This window comes from Quercus suber, unplaced genomic scaffold (genome assembly GCF_002906115.3).
Source record: "Quercus suber isolate HL8 unplaced genomic scaffold, Cork oak 2.0 scaffold_423, whole genome shotgun sequence".
Taxonomy (NCBI): domain Eukaryota; kingdom Viridiplantae; phylum Streptophyta; class Magnoliopsida; order Fagales; family Fagaceae; genus Quercus; species Quercus suber.
Window position 1 is genome coordinate 56,158 of NW_027069874.1, and position 22,641 is coordinate 78,798.

A 22,641-nucleotide genomic window follows, 5' to 3' on the forward strand; every position below is an offset into this window, starting at 1 on the left:
TTCACCAGTTGTACCCCATAAGGTTTAGGTTCCACCTCCACTATTTCTTCCAACAAAAACAATTTAGCACCTTTACATTTATGTCCCATCTGCCACTTCTCATCACAATTGTCACAAAGCTGCAATTTCCTTCGTTTCTCTATTTGTGCTCCAATCAACCTTTGTAAAGGAACTTTAGTCCTAGGCTCCACTCTAGTCTCCAACTTAGGTGTTCCCAAAACCGAAACTTTACCAGTATCCATTAAATTCCTAAATCCCTTCCTACCATTAATTAGGTATTCTTCTTGAATTTTTGCCAACCCAAAAGCTTCATTAAGAGTTTTAGGGACTAACATCCTAATTGATAGTCTAATTTTATCCTTCAATCCACTTAGAAAACAACTCAATTTGTGTGACTCAGATAACCCAAAAATCCTATTAGATAAGATTTTAGAGTTACCTTTGTAAAAAATTATAGTGGATGTTTACTTGAGTCTGGTGAGTGCCTCCATAGGATCATCATAAGTCGTGACACCAAAATGAGTCTGCAATGCTTTGATGAAGACCTTCCAGTTAGGAAAACCACCTGCTTGTTTTGCATCTTGGAACCAAATGAGAGCTTCTTCCTCAAGATGATATGAAGCCATCATCACCTTTTGGTGCTTAGGGGTATTATGATAGGAAAAGAATTGGTTAACTTTATAAACCCAACAAGTTGGGTCCTCCATGAAACCTCGGAAAATCCAACTTCAAATTCTTGAGGGAATTAAGAGTGGAGGACTCTGGGTTTCCACCATTACTGTTGATGAGAAGAGCTCGAGAACTTGAATTGGGAATTTGGCACTTATCCTTTGCTTCAGCAATTCTTTGCATGAACCTAGTAATGGTCTACAATTGCTTCTGGATTTCTTGTAATGCATGTTTGTGATTTTCAGAAACCTTAGCTAAAGCTGCAATTTTCTCTGAATTCTGTTTCTCTGAGTTTTGTGATTGGAATTTTGGGAAGTGGAACGAGTTTCAGTCATGGTGTATGGAAGGATCAGATGCTCTGATACCAAATGTTAGGGCCTTTAGTAAATTGAATGAAAATGGATTGGTCACTTCAAGGGACCTGGCCCCATGGAAGAGAGAGAGAGAGAGAGAGAGAGAGAAGCAATGTATTATTCATCAAAACAATCTATGATTCTGTTACACAGTTCCTTCCTTATACTGTGTAATCCTAACTAACTCACAGTACAACTAACTCACCCTCTTAACCCCTGTTCACCTTGTTAAACACTTTGATAATATTTATCTAGTTTTTGCTTAAAATTAGTTTTGATTTGATGGGATAAATTTAGTTAAAATTTCAAGTATATTTATATTAATGAAACAAGTTTTATTGAAAAATTTGTAATAGTTGTGGGGCAAAGAAGAATTTTATAGGGCAAGGAAATTTCCCGTCATATCAGATAGGGCGGGGATGGGGCACAACAAAATCATACGGGGTGGGGGTGAAGAACTCATTTTCTGGTTTCACCCCTCTCCATTGCCATCCTTATATGGGAGGTCTTGAAACAATAGTGGAAAAACCAAGTTTTAAAATAAAATTTCCACTTTAGATTTTTGTAAATCCTTTTTATTTAATTTGGGGGGGGGGGGGGGGGCATTGAAGCATATCAAATCAAAAATTCATCATATAAACTTTCTAATGACTCCTTACTCAAACTAATTGGTGGTAATTTGATTATAATTTATTAAAATTAAATTATAATCACACGTCACAAAGAGGTTAAGGCTTTGATGTTTTTGTGATATCTCATCCGTTTCAACTTTGATTTGGGCATGTGAACTATTGTTTTGATTGTAAATTCATGATCTTTAAAATAAGCAAAATTCATCAAGATCGAGTAGTCAAATTTTTGGACAAACTTTGACTAATCTCATTTAGGGTTGGTCAAACTTAGCCAAAATGACAAATTTGTGATTTTAAAAACTCTTGGACCATCAAAATGATTTATCCAACATCTGACTAGGAAAAAAAATTATTTCATGAAATTTCTCATTTTTTTCATGTTAAAAAAAAATACAATTTTTGGCATTTTTGGGCTTAAATTGGTATCTTGGCACATATTAGGCAAAATTTGGTACCAAGAGGAAGGCCACTACAATGTGGTATTTATTTGATATATATTAGAAGAGTGTTGGTATCAATTTAATGTTTAGTACCGATAACAATTTTACAACAAAATTTTATGCAGTAATTTGTTTTTGATGAGTAAAAATAATTTTAGTGATTGATTTATATTACATGTGATGGAAATTCTTAGGTATTCAAAGAAATAGCGTTTCCTCCTTTTACATTTATGGTGGATCTCACTACGATTTTAATAAGTGAACCTTACCATAAATATGAGAGAAATGAAGACCAGAGAGCATATAAGAATTCAGATCTAATAAATAATATTAATAATTTATTACAAAATTGTTGTAAAAATGTGGTGTGATGAGTACCGTTGGTTTCTTTACATAGCTGTAACTTTTTTTTCTTTACTTTAACAAAATGCGTGAATGTTGTTAAACATATAAATTGCATCTTTTGTGCTTGACTCAATTAGGGTTGCTTTTGTCCTTGAGTTGGGGTAANGACCTGGCCGCCATGGAAGAGAGAGTGAAAGAGAGAGAGAGAGAGAGAGAGAGAGAGAGAGAGAGAGAGAGAGAGAGAGCAATGTATTATTCATCAAAACAATCTATGTATTCTGTTACACAGTTCCTTCCTTATACTTGTGTAATCCTAACTAACTCACAGTACAACTAACTCACCCTCTTAACCCCTGTTCACCTTGTTAAACACTTTGATAATATTTATCTAGTTTTTGCTTAAAATTAGTTTTGATTTGATGGGATAAATTTAGTTAAAATTTCAAGTATATTTATATTAATGAAACAAGTTTTATTGAAAAATTTGTAATAGTTGTGGGGCAAAGAAGAATTTTATAGGGCAAGGAAATTTTCCCGGTCATATCAGATAGGGCGGGGATGGGGCACAACAAAATCATACGGGGTGGGGGTGAAGAACTCATTTTCTGGTTTCACCCCTCTCCATTGCCATCCTTATATGGGAGGTCTTGAAACAATAGTGGAAAAACCAAGTTTTAAAATAAAATTTCCACTTTAGATTTTTGTAAATCCTTTTTATTTAATTTGGGGGGGGGGGGGGGGCATTGAAGCATATCAAATCAAAAATTCATCATATAAACTTTCTAATGACTCCTTACTCAAACTAATTGGTGGTAATTTGATTATAATTTATTAAAATTAAATTATAATCACACGTCACAAAGAGGTTAAGGCTTTGATGTTTTTGTGATATCTCATCCGTTTCAACTTTGATTTGGGCATGTGAACTATTGTTTTGATTGTAAATTCATGATCTTTAAAATAAGCAAAATTCATCAAGATCGAGTAGTCAAATTTTTGGACAAACTTTGACTAATCTCATTTAGGGTTGGTCAAACTTAGCCAAAATGACAAATTTGTGATTTTAAAAACTCTTGGACCATCAAAATGATTTATCCAACATCTGACTAGGAAAAAAAATTATTTCATGAAATTTCTCATTTTTTTCATGTTAAAAAAAAATACAATTTTTGGCATTTTTGGGCTTAAATTGGTATCTTGGCACATATTAGGCAAAATTTGGTACCAAGAGGAAGGCCACTACAATGTGGTATTTATTTGATATATATTAGAAGAGTGTTGGTATCAATTTAATGTTTAGTACCGATAACAATTTTACAACAAAATTTTATGCAGTAATTTGTTTTTGATGAGTAAAAATAATTTTAGTGATTGATTTATATTACATGTGATGGAAAATTCTTAGGTATTCAAAGAAATAGCGTTTCCTCCTTTTACATTTATGGTGGATCTCACTACGATTTTAATAAGTGAACCTTACCATAAATATGAGAGAAATGAAGACCAGAGAGCATATAAGAATTCAGATCTAATAAATAATATTAATAATTTATTACAAAATTGTTGTAAAAATGTGGTGTGATGAGTACCGTTGGTTTCTTTACATAGCTGTAACTTTTTTTTCTTTACTTTAACAAAATGCGTGAATGTTGTTAAACATATAAATTGCATCTTTTGTGCTTGACTCAATTAGGGTTGCTTTTGTCCTTGAGTTGGGTACATGACACCCAGTCTCCGCCGCTCAAAACCACCTCTTATTCATCGCTCTGCCGCTCCACCGGTCAAAACTACAACCCTTCGCGGATGAACAGAGAAAGATCTGCATTTTTTTTTAAGGGTTGGTCTTCCTTTTATTCCTTCACTTTGTTTTGTAAAAATTTGGAGCTTGTGTTGTAGATTAATGTGGTGGAACTCTTATATTTCAAATAGTTACTTTTTTTTTTTTTTGTTTCCTTGAATGAATTGTGTTTGATTATTAAATGGGTGTTTTTGATTTTCTGGTTTTGGTTGATTATTACTGAGATTGTTTTAGTTTAAAGATTATTTTGAAGTGATTTGGATATGATGGCAATAAAAGTAAAAGGTATGAGCAAGAAGAATATGTTGGTAGTAGTGACAATGTGCAAAAAAACGAAGAGGGCCCTAGTCCTTGTTATAGTTATAGCATTGTGACATTCGCAACCTCTTCTACAACAAAAAAATGTTATGCTTTTGCTTATTTTATTATTTGCTTAATTAAGCGTAGCAACGGGTTGTATGAAAAAGGCGTGGGTTACATTCTAGTATGGAATGCTAATCTAGACTTCTCCCGACATTCTTATTTCAACATTTTGTCCGCTACCAATGTGCTTCCTGCATTGATCAAACCTTCGTGCTGATCCTTTCACTCTACTATGTTTGATAACTCTGTTTTTTTTTTTGTTTAGTTTTATAAATGTGGTGTTTGAGAACATTAAGGTGGTAATATTAGTTGGATTAGCTAATGGCCGAAGTGGGTAGCTGCACGTGCTGTTTTTTATGGCAAATTGCTACATTTCACATTTCCATGCATCTTATTTGCACGTTTTTCTTGTGCCTTCATGCTGATCCAGTATTGCTTCTTCGTGCTTGACTCAATTAGGATTGCTTATGTCCTTGACCGTGGCTCTTCATAAACAATTCAGCTAAGAAAAATCCTACATAAAAAAGAAACATCTATTTGACTCTTTTCTATCATAAAAGCTTGTGAGTTGTGATGCGTGCATGCTCACATGTGTATGATATAACAGTCTTCAATAAAATAGAATCCAATATCACCCGTTACTGCCGGCAGACCCAGTCTCTGCCGCTCAAAACCACCTCTTGTTCATCACTCCACCGGTCAAAGCTACAACCATTTCACAGACATACACAGAAAGATCTGCATTTTTTGAGGCTTGGTCTTCCTTTTATTCCTTCAATTTGTTTTGTAAAAATTTGTAGTGTTGTAGATTAATGTGGTGGAATTCTTATATTTCAAATAGTTACTTTTTTTTCCATGAATGAATTGTGTTTGATTATTAATGAGAGTATTGGATTTTCTGGTTTTGTTTGATTATTACTGTGCGTGTTTTAGTTTGAAGTGATTTGGATATGATGGCAATAAAGTAAAAGGTATGAGCAAGAAGATTATGTTGGTGGTAGTGACAATTTGCAAAAAAAAGAAGAGGGCCCTAGTCCTTGTTAAAGTAATAGCATTGTGACATTCGCAACCTCTTCTACAACAAAAAAAAAAAAAATTATGCTTTTGCTTAATTAAGCATAGCAATGGGTTGTAAGAAAAGGCGTGGGTTACATTCTAGTATGGAATGCTAATCTAGACTTCTCCCGACATTCTAATTTCAACATTTTGTCCGCTACCAATGTGCTTCCTGCATTGATCAAACCTTCATGCTGATCCTTTCACTGTACTATGTTTGTTAGCTCTGTTTTGTTTTTTGTTTGTGTCTTAACAATTGCACATTTTTCTTGTGCTGATCAAGGAATTTTCCTGCATTGAACAAAACCTTCTTGCTGATCCTCTTACTGTATTATGTTTGTTTGCTCTGTTGCTTTTTGTTTCTGTGTAAGAACAATTTGTCCATTGTCAATGAAATTTTTGAGTTTTATAAATGGGGTGTGTGGAAACCTATTTGTTCTCCACTTTGATCAAATTATTAGATGGGATTTTGAAGTTATTGTATGTAGCAACAATAAGGGGTAAAGATTTCAGAGGGCTTGGGTGTGTTTGTTTCCCTTCAGTTGATTTAGCTAATAGCAAGCCCATTTGGTAACGCTGTTTGAGATAAAACTTTTTCAAATTTCACCTTTTTCTTATTACAGCTTTTTCAAACAACCTTATTTAAAAAAACTGAAAATTAACTGTACCAAACAGGCACAAAGTGGGTAGGGGATCAGCAACAGAATCAACCTACTCAACTTGGTTGATGGACTCCATGTGTTGATTTTGTGTGTTTACTTATTTCATTCATACTGCTTATCTTGTTTTGGGATATTGGGAATGATGGTAGAAAATTTTCTTTTTTCCTTTTCTTTTCAGATAGAGCAATCTGTCTTGGAGAATGAGTTGGTGGAGGCTTAGTTTCTGATCCCAACACCATTGTATGAAATTCTAGTCTTGTTTAAGTGTCCTTCTAAATATTGTTTATAATACGCTGATTGCAGGATATTGCAATAAGGCTCTTTTGAGCTTTGCGATAAAGCTTAAAAACTCAATGGGGAAGAATGGGGTCCATCCGAATGTCGTTACATTTAACACACTCATCTATGGGTTTTGCAAGGAAGAAAAATTACGTGAGGCTGGTAAGGTTTTCAATGAGATGAAAGCAGTGAATGTTTCTCCTAATACTGTGACCTACAACGCCTTGATTAATGGGTATAGCCAAGTGGGTAACAGTGAGAAGGGAGGTAGGCTTTATGATGAGATGTTGAGGAGTCAAGTTAAGGTTGTTATCTTGACTTATAATATATGCCTTGATTTTGGGACCATGCAAGGAGGGTAAGACAAAGAAAGCAGCATATCTGGTTAAAAAACTTGATAAGGAGAACTTAGTATCAAATGCCTCGACCTTTTCTGCCCTTATTAGAGGTCAGTGTGTGAGGAAGAACTCTGAGCATGCCTTTCAGCTATATAAAAGCATGGTAAGGAGTGGTTGTTGTCTGAATGAACAAACTTTCAAGATGTTGATATCAACCTTCTGCAGGAATGAGGATTTTGATGGAGCAGTTCAAGTCTTGTGGGAAATGATTGAGAGATCTTTGACTCCTGATTCAGGCATCTTATCTGAAGTTTTTGTTGGACTTTTTTAGCGTGGAAAAAGTCAATTGGCAAAGATGTTATGCAGTGAGATGGAAGCTAGACATCTTATTCCAGCAGGTTTTGAAAAATCCAAAACCATCAACTTTGGAGCTGAGAATGAGAACAAAGCATCTGGAGATAACTGGTAAGGTTGTATGTACTATATACCTGAACTTTCCTTGTAATGTATGGGGTTGTGTGGATTTCATTGTCTGACCTCTCCTTGTAACTTTTAATAATTAGCCTTTAGTTGTAAGTCTAGTTTTACTGTGACAGCAAAACTAAAGAAAGTTTTGCTTGTAAAAAGAAGTAACATACTTAAAAGTGTTTTGAGTCTTTTGAGTTTTGACAAACCCACTGTTTTGTTGGTAATCTCACTGTTTCAGGCATAATAAGGTGCAATTGTTTACAGATTTCTTACTTTGAGCATGTAGCAGATTTTGTGCTCTGCTTCAAAGGTTATCTTTTCTTATTAACATTTTACTGAAAGACTCTTAAGAGCCTTTTTTTTTTTTTGACTGAATGGCACTTTAGTTGTATTTTGATATCAACCTGTTTGTTGATATGGAATTATCACATGTTTGCATTTAAACTGTGTTATCTGCTTGATCTTCTCTTCTTCTTTTTCATTTTTCTTTTATTTATTTATTTTCAGTGAATTTGTAGTCTTCATACAACCAAATGGAAAGATGCAAAGCTGCCACTTACACAAGTAGGATAGGCTGTAGGCACTCTACACTTTCTTCTAAACCAGCATACTGACGAGGCAAGTGAGATAACCACTCTCAGTTGTTGATATCGACCTGTTTGTTGATATTATTTTTTTTTCATTTTTTGAGTTGTGAAATCTAATACAATTATAAGTAAAAGATGTATGATATTTCTTTTACTAGCTAAAAGGAAACAAAGTTGGCCTTGTACTTTACTAATTTAAGAAGTAACTATTACTCTCTAATAAAACTTATTTCACTGATCTCTATGTTGCTATTGTTAACAAATCAATAACGGAGTGAAGTAAATCTAAGGAATGGTGAATTTTGAAATTAGAGCAAGCAAGACTTGTTGATTTTATTATGAGGGTTTGGGAAACAGAACTAAAAGATACACAAAAGAATAAATAAAAAGGAAACCTGGAAAGAAACTAGAAACAAACAAAAACAAATCAAAGCAAAAGCCAAGGCTCAATAGTATGTATACTGACTATTGAGCAATCATGAATAAATAATTAAAGAAATTGAAAGAATCAAATGAGGAAGGAGAAGCTGGGCATGGAGGATAAGAGTCGGAGCCTCCCCATGGATCCGAATCTGCCCCAATGGGACTGCCAGAACTGCCGCCACTCCCTCTGCGTCATCGGCGTCGATTCTTATGACAGCAAGTTCTTTAACAATTACTTCTCTTGCTCCAGTAACCTATTGAATGTGCTTTAATTTTTTTTTTTTAAATTATAAATTTTCTTGCGGATTTTGATATGAGACCCTTTTGAGTAACTCAACTCAGAAGCCCTTTTTTTTTTCTTCTTTAGTTTCTGTATTTTGAGTAATTATAGCATCTGGGTTTTGTAAATCAGCCTTATTCAAGCTACATTTTTTTTTTTTTAATTGATTATAGTATTTGTGTTACACATTATGGGAGATTAATATTATAGGATTTGCTTGCTTAATTTAATGTTAAAAAGTGATATGATATGTTTGGTTGGTTGATTGGTTGTTGATAAGTATGGTATGTGGTTTTTGGCAATGAGGATGTGCAGGAATGCAGGGGTCTTCAATTCATGGGGTCAATAGTGTGATAGGTTCGACGAATCGACGCGTATGGACAACTCTTTTGTTGTGTGACCAAAGGAAAAGCCCCAGCAGCAAAAGCCACAAGGGATTTTTCCTCGTCCTCGTGCTGGAGGCTGGAGCTGTCCAGTCGGCTATTAGCCAAGCCTGGGAGACAATGTAAGATTCATTTGTGGGTTACAATCTCCTGAAGGATGATCCATTGTTCCTTTGCAGCCTCACAACTTGGATTTCTACTCGACTATATAAGTGTTTTCAAACTTGCATTTGAGATTGCCACAATTCAGACCCAGGTATACTTATTGCAGAGGAACTCGGATATAAAGTTTAATGTTTGTTTGAAAATTTGACTCCATTTTCATATTTACAGGTTGAGCAACCTTTATGTCTTGAATGCATGAGAGCGTTGTCTGACAAACTTGACAAGGAGGTTGAAGATTGAAGCGTATGAGGGTTGTCTGACAAACTTGACAAGGAGGTTGAAGATTGTAGCGTATGAGGCACGTCTTAAGCACTTGGAGGGAGAGGCACACGATGTTCTTAGTGAGGCTGATTCTCTTAAGGAGAAATTATAGGTGCCTACTCAGCAACCGGATCTAATCCATTAATCTTTGTTGGACATGCTTTTGCTTTTGCTTTTGATTTATAGGAAGTTAGTCAGCATCTTTTTAAAAGAATTTACCATAATTTGGTGGTGGACATGGTTGACCAGTTCTTCACTTCTGAGTGAGTATTGAATTTAGTGATGAAATTTATCGATCCATGCAGGTATCTAAAGACATTTGAATGCTAATGCTATCATAAGTTATATGATGTTATGTTCGGAAGTAGAGGGGAGAAGAGTAGAGTAGAATGGTTACCTTCCATCTTGTTTAGATGTTTTTAAAATTAAGTAGGGGGAAGAGAATAATTAGTCATTCCTTTTGTTTTAATGTATTAAAAATTAGGATGAGAAAAAGAGAAAATGATTAAATATATTTAAATAGACAATTTTATCCCTATTTGAAAATGGACCTGTAAAGTTGGTCTATGATTAATATAATTAATTTGTTAGATTAAATAATTATGTGCCTCAGCACACTTTTATTATTATTATTATTTTCCATTACTGCGCCTTTTTGCCATTAGCTTATTAACTTGTTTGCTTATGTACAACTTCTTACATTCAACATTTTTTAAGGTATAAATGTACTTTTGCCAACTTTTATTAAAATGCTAATCTAAACTCACATTCCCCCAAAAAAAAAAAAAAAAAAAAAAGTTAAAAAAGAAGCCCTTCAAGGGAATGCTTCCTTGTTACTGTAAGTTCATCTTGTTTCATTTAGTAGTTTTTAATCTGAAAAATTAGCTGCCTGTAGATGTTATTCTTGTACTTCAATTGGCATCCCTAAAATAGTAACATTAAGATGTAATTTCATGCTTGCGGAATTAGAATCTAAGGTTTCTTCTTGTTACATTGGATGAGCAGAAGTTATAATAACCTTAGCTTGCGATGGGCCAAGCCACTTGTAGCTAGTGAAGACTGCCAATCTTACATTATTCCAACTAAAAAAAAGTTTCTTCCAACAATTAATTATTCAAATTAACAACTTCAAGATCAGAATGAAAGGAATAAATTTTTTAATGGATTGATCCTCATATTGCACACGTTCAAATTATTGCTTCTAAAGTTGTAGTACTTGGTGTTGTAACCGCTCTTCATCAACAAGGCATCAGAACCATGCAAAGTGACCAAACCAATAAAATATTCTGTAAGTTCAATACTTTGATTCTCACTGTTTGTCTCCTACTCCACATGGAGTAATCTTCCATCACTCCATACGTACTTGTATAATACCCTTTTTCTCACAAAGCATTGCCCTTGATTGATATTCCACAAGTTTCATAAAATTAAAATAATCTTTCTTACATAGTTAATGGTGGAGACAAGTTTTTTTCAGGAGCCAAATTATGTATAACAAAATTTTAAGTTAAAAAAAAAAATTTCATTACTTAAATTTGGCTCAATAGAGTTGTGACACGCTGACATACATTCTTTTATAGTACAAAAATTGATCATCAATTAAATTTTATAGAAGTTTTTTTCCATACACTGTTAGACAAGAACTTAATCATTTTTCATCTTGTTACTAAGTTTTGTATTGACAAGTTTCGTAGTTAAACATGCATATTTTGTAGTTATTGAAACAAAAAGAGTAAACTAATGCATTTTTTTGGCCTCTTTAGAGGATTCAATGTCTTAAGTTTCAGTATTTAAGACAAATGATTAAGTAGTAGCTTCAAAATCTTAAACACTTTTACTAAAGCAATGCCTCCTGAAATTAAGAAAATAACTCAAACATCGCAAACCATTGTCAACCAACTATATTATATTCTTGTTTCTCAAAAAAAAAAAAATTATATTATATTCTTAAGAAAACAAATATAATTTATATTTGTTTTCTTAAGAATATAATATAGTTGAATTCTGGCAAGTATGGAGATTGACGGTGCAGGGACAAACATATTGATGGCGCCATGGAGTTACCGTAAGACAGATTTGGTTTTTTTTTTTTTTTTTTTGGTACTGGGTACTAGGGGTTTATTGAGGAAGATGGATTTGGGTTATATATATATATATATATTGTAAATAGGGATTTGCTTGGAGGAAAGGAATTTTGTATTTTTTTGGGTTTGTTGTACCAACTTTATTTTTTATTTTTGAATTTTTCTGTACTAATTAATTAGTAATTGGAAGAGGAATAGGACAGATCTATTGTGTTGGGTATTACGCAATTATATTATCTAAAAAAAAAAAATCTTTTAAAATTTTATTTGTCTAGTCTAATGTCGGTAAACTTGACTTAAAAATAATTTATTTTGTAAAACCAATATAAATATAAAATTAATTTTAGATAAAATATTATTTTGTATGACACGTACGCTGGTGATTGCTATTTCCTTTTTCGATCAGTATTTGTGGGTGTGTTATTACGAATTGGAAGAGGAATCGTATAGATGTATTATTATGTTGTGTATTACGCAATTATATTATCCTATAAATTAAGTTCTTTATAAATTTTATTTGTCTAATTTAATGTCGGTAAACTTGGCTTAATAATAATATTTTTAAATTAAAAAAAAACCAATATAAAATTTAATTTGAGATAAAATATTATTTTGTATGACAAGTAAGGCAAGGCGGTGATTGGTCTTTCCTTTTGCGATGAGTATTTGGACATTCCCCCCGCCCTCTCCTACCTATATAATATAAATTGGCCTATTCCTATTCCTCGTAAAAAAAGCAAAAGCGAAGCAAAGTTAGTCAGTGTTTATTTCTTTCTTTGGTTTGCTGATGGTCTCCCAGCAGCAAAACGCAACTACTACTACTGCTACCATGACAAACTACTTCGACTTCTTTCCTCTCCCATTGAATAATGCTGCTGTTCATTCTGATAGTGAGCGCGCTTGCGCTGCTGCACATGCACTCAATGCAGTCAACAATACTCAATCGCACCCTCCAATTCCTAATACTAATGGTATTTTACTTCTTATCATAATTTTTCCTTCCTTTTAAGAGTTTATTTTATTTGTATGTAGTGCTTACAGAATTTCAACGATGCTCTTTTTTTTTTTTTTTTTTTTTGGGCTTTGTAGATTGGTCAGTTTGGTATTAGCTTGAAAGTTTTATTGCTCTTTGTTTTGTGTTGTTTAGGTCTCTTATTTATTGTAACTTGGAACTAGCCTTGTTTCTTCTAATAAATAAATCTTATTGATTTATCAAATTAAAACAATCCTATTATATGTTTATTTGCATTGAGAATAGAGGTTTTTTTTTCTTTTTCTTTTTTTAGTTTTTCCGATTTAGCATGATGTGTTAAATAGTTATTTGATTATTGAATAATTACAACAGAAATTTGTGTTGTGGTTGTGGGTGTTTGCAATTCACTTGTCTCTGCATCACTTGCTGAATTTGTTCTCTTGACTGTGTACAGTTTTTCAATTGACGGCAAAGATTATTGACAATTCTGATGAGGCAAAGCGTCAAAGGAGGTTGGTAACAAGATATTTTTTGTTTTTTCAAATATTGTTCAATGCTTCTCAATTTGTTTTTTTATATTTAAAATGGACTGCATCCTAATTTGATTTTTTTTTTTTTTCCATATTAGAAAGCAAGCAAATATAGAATCAGCTAAACGGTCTAGAAAAAGAAAACAAGACTTGATGAAAAACCTTGAGAAAGAGGTAATGCTTTATGTTTTTTGTTAACGCTAAATACTCTCACCAACAATATCCTTATATGAATGATAATTTAAGTTTTCTTGGTTTTATATAGGTTGAAGTTCTTAAGAATACAGCCTTAGAATCATCACAGGTTTGCCAAGAGCTTCAAGAAAAGTGTGACAAAGCTCATTTTGAGAGTAGAATTGCAGTAATTGATTATGTGACAATACCTTTACTGGTAAGTCTAAGAAACAAATCATGGAAGTGCTAGGGTGTAAAATTACTTTCACTTTCTTTCTTTTTTTTCTTTGTAGTTTTTGCATTCATATAGAATATGTTGTTTATATATCATATGGATTTTTTTAGGTCTATAAGACTGAGCTACAACTGAGAGTGATAGGGTGCCACCCACTTAATGACCCAATTTTTATATCTATGGCTAAAAATGCGGGTCTGAATTTGTCGGATGTTAGAAGAAGCCTGCTACGTGCACCTACATATCCGGGCAAAGTTGGCATGCAGCAAGTGCAAAATCAAAATTTTCCACATACTGGTTTGCATGGGGCCGTGCCTGGTTGGGACAATGACCAATAGAATAAGTATTAGTTCAGATTTATTGATATTGATTTGTAAAACATCTTTCTAAATTTTAAAATGATTTAGTTAAATCACCATTGGTTGATTTGGACGGAAGTACTTATAATGTAGGACTTGGGTTTCAATTTCTAGTTCAAATGACTTGAATGATATATTTGCCTTTTCTATTGATGAAATTTATGGATGGTTGAGCCTTATTAATTTTTTGAGTTGAAATTATTATGCAGGATCTTACTAATGTTTTTGTTGGAGCAACATACCTTAAGTTCAAATCTTTTGTTATTAAATTGATATTAACCAATTTATAGTAGCAATTGTTCCCTAGATCACTTGATCTTAGATTTTGAAGTCCAAATGAAACCTTGGTGAAGATACTTTGTATGTTCTAAAATCTAATGGTCTGTTTGGAATCTGCTTATTTTGTTGAAATTGAAAACTTTTTTGTTGAAAGTACTATAAATAAAGGTAAAAGTTAGTTGAAATAATATAGTGGGACTATGAATAGTACCAAAATGTGTAGTGGAGCCATGAATAGTAGTAAAAATAATTTAAATAGTAAAATAAGTTGGCAAAAATAAGTGTTGCCAAACACACACTAAGTGTTGAAGTTTATTGCCCCATATCTTTATTGTTCTTCCATTCCTTATTCTCTTCCTTGTACCTCCTTGCAGCACTTCACTAGCTTCTTTATACTTCTCCATGAAAATAATGCATTTTGACCAATATTTGCTTCTATTTGCTTTTATGGTTCTTGAGTAAGTACTAGTGTAATTCATCTTTATGATTTAAGAAAGTGGATATGCCTCATTAGAGAATTTATGCTCTAATGAGGAATTGTGGTTTATCATTCCATTATGATGATGTCGAAAATCGTTAGTAAGCCGCACAATACTCGCGTGCTCGAAACAAGACCTGTGAAACAAAAACAAAGAATACCCTAAGAGAGTACCGGTGTGGTATTAGCCGAAGACCATCCGAAGGTTAAGTTAAAGAACTTTCACAACTCTAGAGTGCTAGAGCTATGGGGAATTATGCGTACCTTGGTTTATAAGGGTCTTAAGGTTTTTATAGTAGTGTAGGATTGACATTCGTGTCTTGGTTGAGAAGATGTTTCCTTGTAGGAGAGATCCTCTTTAATTTGCATATTTTGCGGAGTTCTTTCCTTATAGAACTCCCCTTAATTAGGGGTAATCGTGGAATACAAGATATTTCCTTACATACTTATGCCGTGGAGGCCAAGTAAGGCCATGTCAGACTCGTTAGGGGTTCAATTATTCCCTTTAACTTCTTTTCGTCAGCTACTTATCCCCGTCTACATATTCCAGTCGTCACCTTTAGGTGTTTGATGCCCTAAAGGTGCAGTCATTAGCTTTAAGGTGGGACCGTCGACCTTATCTTGTTGTTGCTCGGGCTATGGACGTGTGGGTGAGGCCAATGAGTTCATTAGGGCCGTTGCCTTTGCCCAATATATATATATATATATATATGCATGATCTACTGACTGCCATAACCAGAGGTGGAGCCAAGGGGGGGCGAGAGGGGGCAAGTGCCCCCCCTGACTCCTCCAAAAATATTCCATATGTACTACTATTAGGAATTTTTTAAAATGCTTTACCTTCCTTGATGCAGAAATTAAACAAAAATCAGGAAAAAAGCTTCCTGGCCTTGCTGAAATAGAGGGAAAATGACAAGCTTACCTAATGCCCAATAAGTCAATGACACCGTGTAAGGAAAAAAATTGGAAACAGGGAAAAATTTTCCTGACACAAGCAAACATAAATGGAAGAATTTCCCACAATAACACACACCAAGAGCTTTGACTTGTTAGCTGTTAGCTTTTAATTACCATGCGCTTAAGCTTAGCATAATAATAATGCATTTTAGTGTCTTTCTTATGACATTTCAATTGATAGTCCTATATTTTACACAATTTTTTTTTTGTCCTCAACTTCTTGACATTTCAATTTTAAATTGTGGGTTTATATGCTATGAACAAAAATTTTAATTATTTTGAAAAATAAATAGAAAGTCGAACTTTTCCTATAGTTTCAAAAACAATCAAGAAAAGATAGTGAGATGTGTATACAACTTTGCAAGTAAATTGCTATATTTTTAATATTTTTCAACTTAATTTATTTCCACAATTTATGTTATAGTATTAACTTAAATGTCTAACTATAGTTTACGTATAATTAGTTTTTGTATGACACTTATAGTTGTTTTTATAATTTTTTTTAATATAGTTTTTATTTTATTTAATATTGATTTCTAATCTTACCCCCTCTGAATTGAAATTCTAGCTCCACCGTTGGCCATAACTATAAAGTGGTTATATATATATGCGATTCTTTCTTTCAATAGTACATGAGTGATCTACCGACTGCCATAACTATCCAAAGCTAGTAGTAACTTAACTTGTGTATCACAAGAACTACATTGGCATTTTAGTTCTGTTTTCACCATACAAAGAAAGCTTGAATCAGTTTATGTCAGGGTTCGGACCTGATGGTGGAACAGGACCTTTGGGAAGCATCGTGGCAAGTGCCCCAAGGTTAACTTCATATGTATTTTCAACTCTGGCTCCTGAAACTTCTACCCCAGAGCCAAAGAGTGGCCGAGCCTGAAAGCCTGATCCCACCATTAGAGAAAGAACCGTGGCTAGAACTATTTGCAGGGACATCATGCTTATAAGGTGAAAGTACCTCATTCTTTGATTACCTTTTGTTTCATGCGTAAACGGTTTATATAGTGTGATTTCTGAAAATGATGTTTCATGCGTAAATGGTTTATATAGTGTGATTTCTGAAAATGACAAAGTCTTTCATGGAAGATAGGTGGGCCGGCTTGTGAACTGAGATTTTATTACAGGTCATCTTTTGTTGGACGTAAGAGCCGGCGGATTGTGACAGAAATGAATTTCATATATAAACGAAAGATCTCAATGGGCCGGCTAGTGATTTTCTTATATGATTTATATTCATACCAATTCTCAAACTCAAATTGAAATATTTATGCAGGATTTTTCTTAGGTGGGTAAAGAGACATCTGTTTGACTTTTTTCTATCATAAGAGCTGCTTGTGATGTGCACGGCTTGCATGCGTGACTCTTTTCCTACCGTTGGAAATTTCCAGTTCATTTCTATTTGATCATATACTGCTTGTGATGTGCACGGCTTGCATGCGTGATTTTTCTTAACGTTGGAAATTTCCAGTTCATTTCTATTTGATCATATGATCATTATCTAAACTCTAGAGCAACTCAAAATTCCAATTTATCATTTATGAGAAGTGCTACATTTACAATATTTTTATAATAAATCACAAGTGGTAAGCTGTCATTGATCCTGAGTTGAACCTACCAATGAAATTATTTTTTTTGCCTATCAATAACAACCCAACCTCAACCTGTCACTTACGATTGGTTATGAAAATATTGTGATCATAGCATTTTTCATTCTTTACAGGAAAATTGGTTTTTTCACGAGTTTCAAATTGTTTCTTAGGAAAACTTTTTTTCTAAATTAGTCTTGCCTAAATTAGAATGCCATGTGTATGATAAAAGTGTAATCCCCCAACCTCCTCTAGCAAACAATATTTGCTAATCCTTTCCATGATTTGAGAAGAAAGTAGGAGAGTAGATGGAGGCTCCCCCATCTCACACATATTAGATAATTACAAGAAAGAATCCCTTAATATCACCCCGAGATACTTGTTAAGAATTTTAAACATGGAGGACTTTCGAATATAGTCATGCTGCCAATGAAATAGCAGGCAAGTATATCTTCCCAAATTTCTCATAATTTTGAGATAATTATATTATATATCGAACAAAAATGATATACTGATTATACTCTTTATTTCAAAGTCACAAAGAAGTCTGTCACGATGCCAAAGAAAGATCTCAAGTTACTCCCTTGATAACCCGCAGCTTTCCAGCTTGCCCTGTAAGACTGTCACCTATGCATCCTTGAAAAATGCAAGTTCATGGCTTCAAAAGTCATGCTTGTGCACAGCTAGCCATCTAATTCTCACATCTATTCAGTTTGTTAACAATAACAAAACAAAAACATGTTTCCTGTACTTAATACAAATAAAATGTACAAGTTTCTTAGAAGCCTTAAACTGGAAAGGAATACCAAAATTCATCTGACAAGCCCATTAACTTCAGTCTTCAGCATTAAATCAAAAAATAAAAAATAAATCCTTTATCATAGAGTAAACATGGATAGACAAAATGCACAAATTTTGTTATGAATGACAAAATGCAGGTTACCACTCACATCCATTAAGAGCAAATCCAATTCATTTACCATGCAGATATATCTCAGCAACGTATACTGAATGTATGCTCCTCTGTCAAACAACAGTTATATACAATGTTTACGAAATCCTGGTTATATGTAAAATCCTACCCATGGTTTGTACTAGAATCATGATACTTACATGAACAACAACTTACATGTTAAAAGCAAAATCTATATGCTACTGTGAGACTAAAATCGGTACAAGGTTTAAAGGATCTTGCGGCTGATCTATACATCACATCCATAGAAACGCAGCAATTTCAGGGGTTTTGCCTTTTCCTATGATCAAGAAATAACATCCTCAACAGCAATTAATATTTACTTTAGAAAAAGAAATATAAATTTTGCACATATCTGTAACATACCTGATTTGTTTCTTCTGACTGACAAGGGAAATGAAAACCTGTTGAGCAGTTCTCCAACACTTCAGGATTTTTCATCCATGCTCTACGTCCATCACTTGCCTTTATTTTACACTTGAACATCTGATGGTAAAAAGAAAATAACCAAAATCAATTAGAATATGCAAATTTCTCAGTAATCTATAAGAGACAAAAGTAACTGGGTATTTTAGTTAGAACTTATAACAACAAATTGACTCTCAAACTTTTGAGGTGATATCTTCTGTAACGGTTGCATACAATATCCCTCTCATACGGGGTGAACCCCACAAGTGTGGGACCCACATCCATGTGAGAAAGACGTTGTAACAACTGTTACACAAAATAGAAACCGAAAAATTCCTAGTGAGTAATACTTTTCATCATAGCTTAGTTCATCTTGAATAATATTTAAGCCTATTCTGTAATAGACTGTTAAGTGTACATAAGAAAAGGGAAAAATGGAATGACACGACCAACAAGATGAAGTCTTGAATGAATTTAAAATTATCCAATAGTGAACAAACCTCAGAAGGAAGGATATTTGGTGTCTCCAGCTCATTTCCTTCAATTATGATTCCAGTGCCCTCACACTCTGGGCAGAAAACAGAATCATCTTGTGTTCTTGTGGCTTTTGCCTCACCATCTTTTCCTATTTCATCGTATTTAGCTGCATTTCTTTTGTTATGTAACTCCTTTGTAATTATTTGAAACTCACAAAAAAGTATCCAATGTACGACGCAGGAAGTATGAAAAACATGAAATGCCTGCAAAATGTAAACAATTTACAAGTTGTAACTTTAAACAGAGCAATAATAGACCATAATGAATACATCATACTTCGAAATTTATCAAGACATATAAAGTTCCAAAGATACACAGCCCAAAGAAAAAAGAGACAAGTTGCTAAGAGAATTTTACCCCATTCACGTTTCGACTGCTGCACGCAAGCCTTCCAGTCTTCATATTCATAAGTGCTGATACATCTTTCCCAGGAAGCATCCTTTGTTGGCAGATGTCACACATCCTTTCTGCCGCTACACGCTGTTGCCGTCTCAATTCCCGCCTTATAGCCTTATTTGAAATAAACCTTGTATGCAGAAGTTGATCATCAAAGTGAGTCAAAAGCAATCTTGAAGAGGAATCATTTGATGCTGAAGTATCTTCCACAGACGAATCATATTGGTTACTCAAGGACTCGCTAACATCCTCAGGGTCAGAAAATGCTGCCTTTCTTTTCCTACTAGTGCCATTCCCAATCTCTGATTTTGTTGTCGGACTAGATGAGGGCAATGACTTCACATTATCAAACAGCTCCTTGTGACCCATATCTAAATTGTAATTGAAAGTAATAACAGCAAAATCATGCTCTGGAACCTTGAACTTATCGTTATTTCCACCAGGACTCTTTTTCCCTAACCACTCACACCATATTCTATTAATCCCAATTGAAATGTCATCCTTCTCACAGAACCTGGCACCAATTAGTCCAAAACCAACCTCCTGCCCCTTTATATCAGAAATTTCATGCCCAATCCGCACACCAGGAATTACCAAACTGCCATTCTCCCCATTAGCATTCAAAGTCAAATCATCAGAACTAATTTCAGTATCTGAATGATCAACAACATACCCATTACCACTAGATTTCGAATTTCCATCATAGTTGACAATAGAAAGATTGTTATCATCGTTGTGCCACTCCAACAACCTACTTTTACTAGTATTTGAAACCCCCGAATTTTTATCATTTTCCACTGAATTATCAAAGAAAAGAACACCATCATTAAAGGGCCAGGGATTCGGTCCCATAAGTGTAACCTTGGCAGTAGATAACCTCTCAGTGTGAAGATTCCCCTTCAAGTGATCAAACAACACAGTATCACTATAACATGGTGCAAGACACAAAGTACAGAAGAAAATAAACTTTTTCCCATCTTCCCGAATCTCAACGTATGGATGCCCTTGCGCCCTCACATTCCGGAGAATGGTTCTTGCTACTTGTTCTTTAAGACTAGAAGCATTAGACTTCGGAAACCCTAATTCCCACCTTTTAGCCATTCAAATTTTCCCGCCAAAAAAATCCCAAATTCAAATTCAAATACCCACCCAACTCCTTCAAAGACTACACAGAATAACGTTCTTAATTCCTGATAAATTCTTGGATATTCAGAAGCAGAGCATTTACAAGAACCACATGAAACCCTAAAGAACTCAATGTTTGACAAGAAGTTCTTTTCAAACCCTAGAAATTGAACTCAAACTTCCCCCACAAATCCCAAGCTACAAACATTTCACGAACTATGTGAAACCCTAAGGACCTCAAATTTCACAAGAACATTCCAGAAGCCCTGGAACTCAAATCTGAAACTCCAAATCTTCAAGAAAATCACTAATATTCAGAAATGAAATTCACAAACTGAGTGAAATTCACCATAACCCTAGAGTTCTTGAACTCAATTCCACGAATTTCAGGTCCAAAACAGAGAAACACACAAAACCAAAAGAAAAACACACTTTCAAAGTTGTAAAAAAAAACACAGAGAGGTTTAACAAACCCTAAGCAGCTTTACTTATTCGTTGCGTACTCTGTATAGGATTCGTCGGAAACAGAGGGCTCCGTCCATTGTCAATCACCGCCGCGCGAGCCATGGAGAGAAGGAGAAGATCGTGCGAGCAGTGCGAATCTTCCATAGCCATCTCCATTTCTCGCAAGCGAAAAGAGTAAAAAAAAAAAATTAAAAAAAAAAAAAAAAGCTTTCGAAACCTGTTTGCAGGGAGAGAAAGTGAGGGAAAATAGAAAAAATATCTCAGAGAGTGATGAGAAAACAAAAAAACATAAAAATCATTTAACTGAATTTCAAGAGGTTCTCTTTCGTGTTAGTTATGAACTTTTTTAACTTTAAAGAGCGATTTAAGTGTTGCGTAAGTGTGAGAGTATGGTAATGATTTCAGATGTTGATCGTGGAGCGTTGGATGTGATGGACGGTTGAGATGGGAAATAGGGATCGAGTTTAAGAGGATAAGATAGTTGGGGATGAAAGAGAAAGTAGATTCGGATTTTGGTGAGAGGATGCTTTCAGGTGGAGAAAGGGGAGATAATTGATTATTTATTTATTACGTAAGCTAGTTGTTAACTGCATCTGCAAGTTTATTTAAGATTTAAGAATTGAGGCTGGATATTTTGTGGGCGTCCTCATTTGCTTTACTACATGCTAGTTTTTTTTTTTTTTTTTTAATATTATTTTGTTCTTTAATAATGTTTCCTAATATAAAGTAGTAGATTTTTATAATGATAGAAGAAGATACACCAAATGATGACGGAAGTACAAATCATATAATGTTCCCCCATATGTGAAATGTCTCTTGTGATTATACTCAAATTCATGTTATCTTACACCCAAATTCATGTTATTTTTATATGCCAACTTGTGATTGAATTTTGTGAGAGTGCTTTTTTTTCTTAGCACACAGGCCCAAGTAGAGATAAGGATCCCGGGCCCAAATACTTGTTATTTTGGTGGACTGGGCTTGGTTCACCGCAGCTAAATGGGGCTGATTACGAACCAAGTTGTGCGCAAGTCATATAAAGCTCCTCAAGATGAAAAATGCAATTCCTCTTAGTACCCTGGGGCGTATTGTCGTGAGATCCCGGACATACTGTCGTGGGATCCCGGGCATATTGTCGTGGGATCCCGAGGCGTGTTAGGCCTGTAAGAACCCAGAATCTCTGGTTCTCTGAGCTATATGATCTTTTCCATGTTTATTATGTAATAGAGCTTTGTCCTTTCCCTTTATCTCTATGGGTGCTACATAAAAAAACAAAACACACTACACATATCTTCAAATAATTGTTAGTTTTTTAGATTAGGACATACATTTTAATACATATACATATATGCAAATGAGTTTCATGAAAATGATTCTGCCACGAGGATCCTGGCCCCAATTCTCACAGACTTGGTGCTTTTGCACAAGACTTGTGGGATTTGGAACTCAAGTCCGAGTGGCTTTGCTTGAGCTTTGCCTTCCAAGATAGTTAGATGAGAAGGATTTTAGCAAGAAACAGTAAAGGAAGACAATGCAATAAAGAAATGCACGAAATAATTGTTAGAGAT

The 22,641-nt window shown here is 34.2% G+C and overlaps 2 protein-coding genes and 1 long non-coding RNA gene across 12 annotated transcripts; 2 read left to right on the forward strand and 1 right to left on the reverse strand.

Annotated features, from left to right (window-relative positions):
* The first annotated feature begins 4,071 nt into the window (after nucleotides 1-4,071).
* On the forward strand, nucleotides 4,072-9,800 carry LOC111986449 (uncharacterized). Of its 9 annotated transcripts, none has more exons than XR_010624241.1 (6): nucleotides 4,072-4,276; nucleotides 6,497-7,400; nucleotides 7,642-7,713; nucleotides 7,911-8,021; nucleotides 9,009-9,332; nucleotides 9,410-9,800. It is a non-coding gene; the product is annotated as an uncharacterized LOC111986449 (long non-coding RNA). The 9 variants fall into 9 exon arrangements; XR_010624247.1 differs by lacking the exon at nucleotides 7,642-7,713 and having other exon boundaries at nucleotides 4,073-4,276; nucleotides 6,497-7,098; nucleotides 7,161-7,400; XR_010624243.1 differs by lacking the exon at nucleotides 7,642-7,713 and having other exon boundaries at nucleotides 4,074-4,276; nucleotides 6,497-6,558; nucleotides 6,622-7,400.
* A 2,492-nt stretch (nucleotides 9,801-12,292) lies between these two features.
* On the forward strand, nucleotides 12,293-13,944 carry LOC111986450 (basic leucine zipper 25). The gene is made up of 5 exons (XM_065761639.1): nucleotides 12,293-12,557; nucleotides 13,014-13,071; nucleotides 13,188-13,263; nucleotides 13,355-13,480; nucleotides 13,609-13,944. The coding sequence occupies exons 1-5, from the start codon at nucleotides 12,374-12,376 to the stop codon at nucleotides 13,834-13,836; spliced, it is 672 nt and encodes a 223-aa protein (XP_065617711.1). The 5' UTR covers nucleotides 12,293-12,373; the 3' UTR covers nucleotides 13,837-13,944.
* A 3,604-nt stretch (nucleotides 13,945-17,548) lies between these two features.
* Nucleotides 17,549-21,405, reverse strand: LOC111986454 (uncharacterized). Of its 2 annotated transcripts, none has more exons than XM_024018089.2 (4): nucleotides 19,445-21,405; nucleotides 19,051-19,290; nucleotides 18,509-18,628; nucleotides 17,549-17,805 (listed from the first exon to the last, which is right to left on the reverse strand). In XM_024018089.2, exons 1-4 carry the CDS (start codon nucleotides 20,582-20,584, stop codon nucleotides 17,797-17,799), a joined length of 1,509 nt encoding a protein of 502 aa, XP_023873857.2. In that variant the 5' UTR covers nucleotides 20,585-21,405; the 3' UTR covers nucleotides 17,549-17,796. The 2 variants fall into 2 exon arrangements, with proteins under 2 accessions (XP_023873857.2, XP_023873856.2); XM_024018088.2 differs by lacking the exon at nucleotides 17,549-17,805 and adding an exon at nucleotides 18,125-18,422 and having other exon boundaries at nucleotides 19,445-21,403.
* Nucleotides 21,406-22,641: the final 1,236 nt, after the last annotated feature.

What these genes read in the sequence shown, in the direction of transcription:
- LOC111986450 (XM_065761639.1), top strand. Translation starts at nt 12,374, where the DNA reads ATGGTCTCCCAGCAGCAAAACGCAACTACTACTACTGCTACCATGACA. An exon ending in TGAAAAACCTTGAGAAAGAG is followed by an intron (nt 13,264 to 13,354) that starts GTAATGCTTTAT and finishes GGTTTTATATAG; the next exon opens with GTTGAAGTTCTTAAGAATAC. An exon ending in ATGTGACAATACCTTTACTG is followed by an intron (nt 13,481 to 13,608) that starts GTAAGTCTAAGA and finishes GGATTTTTTTAG; the next exon opens with GTCTATAAGACTGAGCTACA.
- LOC111986454 (XM_024018088.2), bottom strand. Translation starts at nt 20,584, where the DNA reads ATGGCTAAAAGGTGGGAATTAGGGTTTCCGAAGTCTAATGCTTCTAGT. An exon ending in CAAATATCCTTCCTTCTGAG is followed by an intron (nt 18,629 to 19,050) that starts GTTTGTTCACTA and finishes TTTTACCATCAG; the next exon opens with ATGTTCAAGTGTAAAATAAA. An exon ending in AGTCAGAAGAAACAAATCAG is followed by an intron (nt 18,423 to 18,508) that starts GTATGTTACAGA and finishes TCTTGATCATAG; the next exon opens with GAAAAGGCAAAACCCCTGAA.